This window comes from Protomyctophum parallelum (assembly GCF_964188405.1).
Source record: "Protomyctophum parallelum genome assembly, chromosome: 18".
Classification (NCBI taxonomy): Eukaryota; Metazoa; Chordata; class Actinopteri; order Myctophiformes; family Myctophidae; genus Protomyctophum; species Protomyctophum parallelum.
In genome coordinates this window covers 44,750,787-44,760,786 of record NC_139716.1, presented here as the reverse complement: position 1 = coordinate 44,760,786, position 10,000 = coordinate 44,750,787, and the positions used below count along the sequence as shown (strand labels likewise).

The 10,000-nt window shown below is 45.4% G+C and overlaps 1 protein-coding gene across 1 annotated transcript in view; it reads left to right on the top strand.

Moving 5' to 3' along the window:
* The window catches only part of LOC310875237 (matrix remodeling-associated protein 8-like), a 40,042-nt gene that overhangs the window by 3,181 nt on the left and 26,861 nt on the right, over positions 1–10,000 (top strand). The window contains exons 3-5 of the mRNA XM_083788411.1: positions 8,467–8,679; positions 9,182–9,274; positions 9,498–9,599. Coding sequence (XP_083644537.1) covers positions 8,467–8,679; positions 9,182–9,274; positions 9,498–9,599 — 408 coding nt within the window. The remainder of the gene's footprint in view (positions 1–8,466; positions 8,680–9,181; positions 9,275–9,497; positions 9,600–10,000) is intronic.

Here is a 10,000-nt window from a genome sequence, read left to right as displayed (position 1 = left end):
GATTGATTGATTCTTTACAATTTACAATTCACAATTTAGGCATTTATCAGACGCTCTTAATCCAGAGCGACTTACATTAAGCAAAGAACAAAAGCATGGGAATACATCACATAAAAACATTTATCATGAAACATGCGTAAGCTAAGAAAGTAACAGTGGAATATCTGTATAATGAAGCTATACATATAAACTATACATCTATACTACTATGCTATACATATGTACTATGACGTGTGATGTATCTTTTCTTACAGGGTTCCGTGGATTAATTCACCTAATTCCTTTGTTGAAGTTGCTGTTGAAATGAATAGGAGATCCAAGCAGGCACATATCCTTGTTTCCATTTATTGATCAGCCATCAGTTACAGATTACAAGCATTTGTTCCATAGTTACAGCGTACTGAGGCCTTCGTCCCAGGCAGAGCGCCTCTCTGCTGTCCCTCACTGCTCACTCACTCACTGTTCTAACTGATTTCTGTACCATTTATATATCCCCAATCTGTGTGTGTGTGTGTGTGTGTGTGTGTGTGTGTGTGTGTGTGTGTGTGTGTGTGTGTGTGTGTGTGTGTGTGTGTGTGTGTGTGTGTGTGTGTGTGTTGACCCTTAAGGCTCTGTGGCCTCCGTAAACAAGTCACCACAGGTGGTCTTATTTCCAAAGCATTCTTCAGGGTGCAGCAGGATCTCACAGCTGTCGCAAACTGACTATCTTAAACTGTAGGCTATCTTAGTGACATCAGGCTTCCCTGGGTGGGCTATAGGCTGAAGTCTTATGATGTGTACAATTATGACATGTATCAAGGAATATGCTTTTGAAATATACATCACAGCCCCCCTTGGGGAATTACATATTCCCCAGACATAATTCATATTTCATAAATGTCCAAAAGTAATATTTCCAAAAAATACCTTTTTTTTTCTTTTTTCCCAAAATCCAAAATTCTGATGTGAAAGACCCCCCTCGACACAGGAGCATCTCGTTAACCACCTAAATTGTATCAGAACAAACCCCCTCTTGTAGACAGGTTTGAACCATATGTAAAATCCTATTTAGACCAAATCAAATTCCTATACTGATTAAATTCAAATACCTGTAAATGAAAAGTTAACTCATAACAAAATGGTTAAACAAACATCCCTCAAAAATAGTACCATTTCCAGTACCTTGCTATATCTACTTGACTCATGTCAGCACAGAATACAACAAACTCAAACATTAAAACAACATTTTCAGACATCATTCACAATCCAGATGAACAACGATTTTTTTTCTTCTTCTCATGACGCAAATTGTTCAGACGTCCAGACACGCGGTAGGAACTGGTTCCCACATTTCTTTTTTCGCCTATAGAATAACAGCGCTTGGAAAAATCCTTCTTGATTGTCAGCACTGGTATCGCTCTCAGATCTGTAGGTACAGAACAGACCGTCACCATTATGTCTCAGGCTCTCAGCACAAGTGTATCTTGACGTTGGAACGCTCCGCCCTACTCTCTTCAGAGCAGAAGTGGAAACACAATCTTCTCCTCCATTTTAGCATGAGCCCGTGGGCCCCGGCCACAGAATAGTGTCCCCCCGACACCTTCCTGCAGTGAACGCCGCAGCAGCTGTGGTCACCTGCTGTGTTGATCTCCTCCCGGTAGGAGCTGATTTAGACGCCCCTCTCTCATGTTGCGTAGACAGCTGCCTGTGGAGACACCCCCCTGGACTCTCAGTCCTCTCGGGATGACCCCATCTTCCTGTTCGGCACTGTCGGATGTCACCATCGACCCTTCTGGAACCTGAAGACCACTGGTGTAGATGGAATCCAATCCATAAATGGACTCCCCTCTTCCACACCTATTAAAAGGAAATTATGCAGGCCTATCTACAGAAATTTTCCTAGTTCTGGCATGGCAGAAGAAGTAACAACTCACTGATGTCAAGTCAACAAGCTCATTTACTGATAGGGAAGGACTGGGGGTTAAGCTGAGGGGGCCTATTGTTTCAACCCTGAAAACGTTCAACCTTGGTTGTACTTCCCTCGGCCGAAAGTTCTACTCCCGGAGATATGCCACTCCTGGAGATATGGGTTAAAACCCCTCAGTCATCAGCTATAGCCAGCTGCTTAAACACTCTCCCCCATAAACAGAGTCCTTGCAATTCTACTTTTGACATCAGACTCCAGTCTCTCCTCACTTTTTTAGAGCAAAGATCTTCAAACACTGTCCAACTCCCATCTGTTTATCTAAATGAGTACCCCCAATAAATGACTGCTCACAGTTCACAGTAGGTCGTCTAAAACAGACAGTGGTAGAGAAGATAAGACATGACAGGACAGGAGGTCCAGTCAGGGTGAAAAGGAAATAGCTCTTATCTCTCCCCCTATTAGCAATACTTCACTGGACACAGCTTGGTCTGTCCCCAAGTAAGTCTTTGTATGAAATACATTCATACATTCATTCATTGATTTCATTCGCTCACTCACACATTATATTGTTCTCAATCACATCATGATTTCACTCACACTGTCAGGCTTGTGATCCTCTCATTTAGCCCCTGGCTCTCCTACCCAATTCAAGCTTCATATAACCTGGCAAACATTGCTGTTTCTTCTGACACCTCACGGTGTACCAGATTATTATCCACCACCCAAAATAAAAAATGTTAACAGTAGACAAGTCTACTCTCACTATGCCTTTTTAAATGAGAGAATCCCATGCCGCAGACATTCTCATACAGAGTTGCTTAAATTACTACTATTTAGTAACATTATTTTCCAACCCTTCAAACATAACACATTCATATCACACAATAGGACAAGGTAGAAGTATTGTTTCTTAAACTACTCCCCTTAACTCACTCACTCAGGACTTCAGTACACTTCACAGACACACAAATACTGCTGTAAATACCTCGCACCTCTGACCCCCCTCCCCCCTTGCCAGCCGAGCAAGGGAGGGGGAAGAGAGGCTGATCCCTAGGTGTACCTATATGGACAGTCATATTTGTGTGGAAGTGGATTCCAATATCAACTTAATAAGAATAATATTCCCTCATAAATATCCCCTTCTCCCCCCCTTAGTTTGTGAGTAACTTTCACAGAATAATGGACAGATAAATGGTCCTGCAGAAACCATCATCTATCCATGATGTGGAAAGGCACACACAAACAAAGAGCTAAAACAATATTTGTACTATTAATTAGAATATAACTCTTATTTGTTGGATTGGATTTAACTGTGATATTCAAAGAAGTCCTAAAATATTCATCGGATCACTATTAACCTATCTCCTTTCGTATGACAATGAATAGAACTTATAAAGCAAATCAAACCGTTTAGGACATCATTCCTGAACTGAACCACCCCTTTCCATTAGAAAGTCTTTCTTTCCCTAAACTAAACCTCAACCTCAAGTATCAAAAAAACAAACAAAAACAAAACGGGAGAGATGATGACAGCTAGGTGACAAATCAAAAGCCATGCTGTCAATAGCACAGAGGGGGGGCGTGTCAAGTCAACCGTCAAAAGAAAAAAACACGGAGGAGCCATGATACTTCTCCTTTAGCTGTTCAACTCATTGTACATGAGACCCGGTCAACTTGACTTCCCTCAAAGTTTCCCGTTTCTGGTCACACTGTTCAGAAAAATGACCATACTGACCACATTTATGACAAACACCTCTCATTCTCCAGCTTTCTGGGCTGTGACGTGTCAGTGGAATATATCCTTGCTGAGGTGCAGCCCACTGATAGGGTGGCTGCCATCCACTCTGTTGCCATGCCTGCTGTGACGGTGGGTTTTCCCACTGCGGCCTCTGTGGTGGCCCCAAGAAACCAGGCGTCGCTCGGACTCTCCATGGCAGAAGTGGTTGCTGAGGTGCTTGTTGCTGACCCATCCCCTGTTGAGTCTGTGGCATTGGCTGCTGCTGGTTCTGAGGTGGCCACGGCTGGTTCTGTTGCTGTGAAGGGGCCCCCTGCCGGTCCTGCTGTTGTTGAGTGACCCCCTGTTGGTTCTGTTGTTGTTGGTCACCTGGCAAGACAGCATTGCAGTGCCACTGCATGTGCGTCAACCCGCCACATCTAAAACAGCCTGTGTAGTTAGAGCCACTTGCAGCATTGAAGCGCCGACCCTTTTGACCTCTTGGGGGGCCAAACTGGTTCTGCGGAGTTTCCAGTATAGTTGCCACGACCGTTGCCTGTACAGCTTCTTGCGCAACTTTCAACTGGGTCTTGGCCAACAGTCGAATCACCTCTTCGTCGCTCTGTTTCTGCTGCTCTGCTCTCTGGCGGTACAGTCCAACCCAATGCACGATTTGTGCAATGTACTGTTTGAGAGGCATATCCACCAAACCCACAACTGTCTCCAAATTAGCCCTGACTTTTTCAGGAAGTCCCTGTTCAATCTTGGAGCGGACAAGAGCCCGTTCTAAGTCATTGCGCTCCGAGTCCCTCCCCGTTACATCAGCCCACTTCTGATTGACTCGGGCGATATATTCACGTGCCGTTTCAGAGTCTCCCATTGCAGCAATTAAGATAGAGTCTGGATGCACCGTAGTTGGATACAATTCCTTTAGTGCGCGCCACAACGCCCCTCTGTGACCCAGAAAGAGGTCTGCATCTCCACCCGTCACGGCTGAGTACTGTCGGAGTCCGGCACGGTCCAGAATCTCCTCCATGCCGTGTATGCCCACGTCCTTCAACGACGTCCACAGTTGTTTAAGGTCCCCGATGGCCAAGTCCCCCATAGTCAGTTGAGTTTTCATCACAAGACCCTCAAACTTTGTTATCCAGGGGTACGCCCCATAACGCAAATGGGGCAATTGATTCACAAAATCTGTCATGTCGGCAGATGCCCACGGCTTGTACTCCATATTTCTGCCCTTCATCATCACCGGGAGCATCATGTTGTCCTCCTGTCGTTCGATCTCCCCCCTGGAGTGTCGTGGAGAGCTCGCCTGCCAATCTGCAGGGCCCCTGTAGGCGTCGGAATGGTAGCCCTGCTGTGTACGGGCTGCACTGTCCTCCTCCTCTTCCTCCTGTTGAGTTGATCCCACACGTCTCTCCGTGCGTCCAGCAGCTCTGTCACTGCCACAAACAGAAAGGGTGCTCACTGCCCGATCGGAGCTTGCTGTCCGTCTGTCACGGGCGGAGGTACGGTTTCCCTCATCCCCTGCATGTGCTGTACGTCCCTCCACTTGAGCTATAATATCCCGGGTCATCATGTGCGGGTCATATCCCCCAAAAGTCAAAGTATTTTTGCCCCTTGGCGCGGCCACCGGAAAGTAGCTCCTGTAGATGTCACCTCCATGTGAACTGTCTCTGTGGCTGTGCGCAGTCTCATCCTCCACGTCACCCAAGTCAAGGAGCAGATGTGCCTCTTTCATCAGAACTACACTCAAACGTGTCTCCATAGAACGCATAGACTGTCTCTGTGTCCTTAATTCACTGGTCAATTCCTCTTTCAGGCAACGTACCCGTTCCAGCTCTTTCCTAACAGAGCGTTGAGTGTCGCTGTCCTCTGGCTGTTGCTTTGATGTCCTCATATCACTGTTCTCCATAACGTCCACCTCAGTCTGTGCTGAGTTGTCGCTGTGACCCACAATGTCAATGCACTGTTGCTTCTTGTCCGGCACTGACTCACTGACATTGGGGCCTTCCTTACAGAACATATCTAATACTGATAATTCAGTCTTGCGTTTGAGTTTCCGCTCATTCGTCTTCTGATCTGCTCTGTATCCATGCACAAGAACCCTTATGGCATTAATGACTTCTGTATCAAAAGTACCCTCCAGAGGCCATGGTCTGTCAATGTCCGGCCAACGCTTGTTAAATTTCTTTGAAATCTTCAAAATATCCTTGCATGAATCTGAATATTTCTTTTGGACAATGTCCACTGGGCTTATCCCTGTGTCCATCATATCTACTAAATAGTAAATAATCCAGACACTAGACACTAAACTTTCACACAGTCACACTGTGACACACTCATGCTGTGTCTCCTCTCCCTCAGTCACAGACATGCATACTCATTTGCATACCTAATCTTACAAAGGATATGAAATATCCTAAATGTGATCATTTACAATGAGAAATATATTCTCATTTACCTCCTAAATATGGCTTGGACCTTCTAATTTTATCTTGGACCCCAAATTAAAGCCAATTTGATTTTAAACCTGAATTAAACCCCCAATTTAATATCAATATTACTCCCCCCTCTGAAACATGTTCCACATGTTACAGAAATACCCAAAAGGAAAAAAAAATAATACAACGGTCCAGCCCAAATAATAATACCCAAGACTAAAGCATTAAATCCTCCCCCGCTCCAGCACATCATGTCGCAGAGAAAAGAAAGGTCTCCCCTGCGTGTGTATGTGTGAGTCTCCCAGAAGAGAAACACACAGACGCACCCTGTCCATATAGCAAGAGCGAATACATGAATTAAATGCCAAATTACAACCAAAAACGTGTAAGTCACTGGAGAATTATTTGGCATTCAACCATAACTCACAAAGATGCTCTATACCAGCACAGACTCATAGAGAGACCTACAATAAAACAAACAAATGAATGAAGCACATACACGCACAACCATACCATGCATAGGCTACACTACCATTTAACTCTTAATTCTGTCAACTCCCTAACAGAAGTGGACTCCAATAACCTAATCACTTACCTAATCAATAACCTGCCTAACACAGCGTCCAGATGTACACTATGGTCCTAACACGTACGCTCAACACAAGAATGATAAGCCTATTCCATCATCCCAACTTCAGGTCAGTCCTCGGGTTCCATCCAAACTCACGTCAAAAGCAAAAAAATAAATAAAAAGAATCCACAGATACGCAGGTCCGTTTTGCGTGGCGTAGAATATCTTCACCAACACTCCTCCAACGTCGGGCGCCAATTATGATGTATCTTTTCTTACAGGGTTCCGTGGATTAATTCACCTAATTCCTTTGTTGAAGTTGCTGTTGAAATGAATAGGAGATCCAAGCAGGCACATATCCTTGTTTCCATTTATTGATCAGCCATCAGTTACAGATTACAAGCATTTGTTCCATAGTTACAGCGTACTGAGGCCTTCGTCCCAGGCAGAGCGCCTCTCTGCTGTCCCTCACTGCTCACTCACTCACTGTTCTAACTGATTTCTGTACCATTTATATATCCCCAATCTGTGTGTGTGTGTGTGTGTGTGTGTGTGTGTGTGTGTGTGTGTGTGTGTGTGTGTGTGTGTGTGTGTGTGTGTGTGTGTGTGTGTGTGTGTGTGTGTGTGTGTGTGTGTGTGTGTGTTGACCCTTAAGGCTCTGTGGCCTCCGTAAACAAGTCACCACAGGTGGTCTTATTTCCAAAGCATTCTTCAGGGTGCAGCAGGATCTCACAGCTGTCGCAAACTGACTATCTTAAACTGTAGGCTATCTTAGTGACATCAGGCTTCCCTGGGTGGGCTATAGGCTGAAGTCTTATGATGTGTACAATTATGACATGTATCAAGGAATATGCTTTTGAAATATACATCACGTGCTATGACTACATACAATGCAATTATAGTGCTGTCTACATAACATGCTATAAGTCTGTATCAGATGCTATCTAAGTCTACAGAAATGCTATCTAAGGGGGTGGGGTAAGTGCTATGGGCCGTGATGGAGTCTGAAAAGGTGGGTTTTCAGGCTGAGATTGGGAGTGATGCTGCAGTTCTGACTGCAATGGGAAGTGCATTCCACAGTTTTGGAGCCAGAAGGGAGAAGAGTTTGGGACGTTTGGAGCGTTGTCCCGTTATTTAAGAAGCCCAGCCCATATATGGACTTACAGGACACTTTATTTCCAGTGTACATAAATAATGTTAGCAAACAAACTTACACCCAAGATTCTTACAAGGCAGATTGCATAATCATAAAATTAAATTAATAAAAATGACAGTATATATAGTTCTCAAATACTTTCATGTGCGGCACTTTACTGTATGTGCAAATAGCATTTTATGTAGGCCTGTCTAGTAGACACGTATAAGGTATACAGTTTCCTTAGTTTCCACTGTTCTTAGCTTACGTAAATGATTCATGATGACAATTTTATGTTTTTATCGAATTACCATGTTTGTTGTTGTCGCTTAATGTAAATCACTCTGGATTAAAACTCATCCGTCGCCACCAGGGGGCGCCAAAAGGCTCAGACTGCCATTATATATCTGTTTTCTTTTTAAATCTTTTTTGCCCATGTCAAAAAGGCGTTAAACATGTTGTTGGCAGTCTAGGACATCATAAAAAAATAAGTTAAATAATTATGTCCCTGGCAGTCTTAAGAGCGTCTGATAAATGCTTAAATTGTAAATAGTAAAATAATGTGTGCCACAACAATTTTGTCAATATTTGGTTCACTGTATATTCGAATACTAATTATCTTCCGTCAATCAATCAATCAATCAATCAATCAATCAATCAATCAATCAATCAATCAACCCATCCACCAATCAGTTTGCAGGGCCCAGGAGAGCAGCAGCAGTGTGGTGGTGGCCGGCTACAACGTCAGCGCCCCCGCGGGGTCCCGCGTGGTACTGCAGTGCGTGAGCGGACGCATGGTGTGGACCCGCGACCGCCTCAAGGACCGCCAGAGGGTTCTGCACTGGGACGTGTACCGGGCCCGGCCCGAATACAGCATGGAGCGGCTGGCCGACATGTTCTCAGCAGGTTAGAATGGAGAGGCTGGCAGACATGTTCTCTACAGGTTAGAATGGAGAGGCTGGCCGACATGTTCTCTACAGGTTAGAATTAAGCAACATTACACCAGAGGGTGTTGTTTAACGTGATTATTGAGAGGGTGTTGTTTAACGTGATTATTGAGAGGGTGTTGTTTAACGTGATTATTGAGAGGGTGTTGTTTAACGTGATTATTGAGAGGGTGTTGTTTAACGTGATTATTGCCACGATAGCGATGCGGTCAGGAACGAGACGAAGTCGAGTTCCGCGAGCATCACTGCATCACTTTTCTTTATTGTGTAGTAACAGTAGTTCTCCACTAGGGGACCAGCTCTTATTGTGTAGTAACAGTATTTCTTATTGTGTAGTAATAATCCACCTCTTATTCTGTAGTAACAGTTCTTGTCCAATAGGGGACCAGCTCTTATTGTGTAGTAACAGTTCTTGTCCAATAGGGGACTCTTATTCTGTAGTAACAGTTCTTGTCCAATAGGGGACCAGCGCATCTACAACTCCTACAACCAGGGCAGGATCAGCCTCAGCCAATCAGCATTCAGTGACGGGAACTTTTCTCTCGTCATCAGAGGTAATTACAATACGACTCTTTGACCTTTGACCCTCAAGGACCCCTGGGGGTCCCCGGACCACCAGTGGTCCTTGGGGGAGTTCCTGGGGGTCCCTGCAGGCATATGTTTTCAAATGGGGGACCCCTGTGTGGGGCTAATTAGTGTCAATTTGGTGGTCCTTGATATGAAATGGATTGGGAACCAATGGCTTAATGAATGAATTGTCATGTGGTTTCCTAACAGACGTGACGATGAATGACCGCGGCCTGTACTCCTGTAACCTCCACCATCACTACTGTCACCTCTACGAGACCGTCAGGGTCCAGCTCAACGTCACCAAGTCACGTGAGTATCCAACCGCGCCTCCAGCCAATGGCAGGCCAGTCTGGTGCGTCTCAGAGGCCTCCAGCCTATGGCAGGCCAGTCTGGTGCGTCTCAGAGGCCTCTAGCCTATAGCAGGCCAGTCTGGTGAGGCCTCCAGCCTATAGCAGGCCAGTCTGGTGCGTCTCAGAGGCCTCCAGCCTATAGCAGGCCAGTCTGGTGCGTCTCAGAGGCCTCTAGCCTATAGCAGGCCAGTCTGGTGTGTCTCAGAGGCCTCCAGCCTATAGCAGGCCAGTCTGGTGCATCTCAGAGGCCTCCAGCCTATAGCAGGCCAGTCTGGTGCATCTCAGAGGCCTCTAGCCTATAGCAGGCCAGTCTGGTGAGGCCTCCAGCCTATAGCAGGCCAGTCTGGTGCGTCTCAGAGG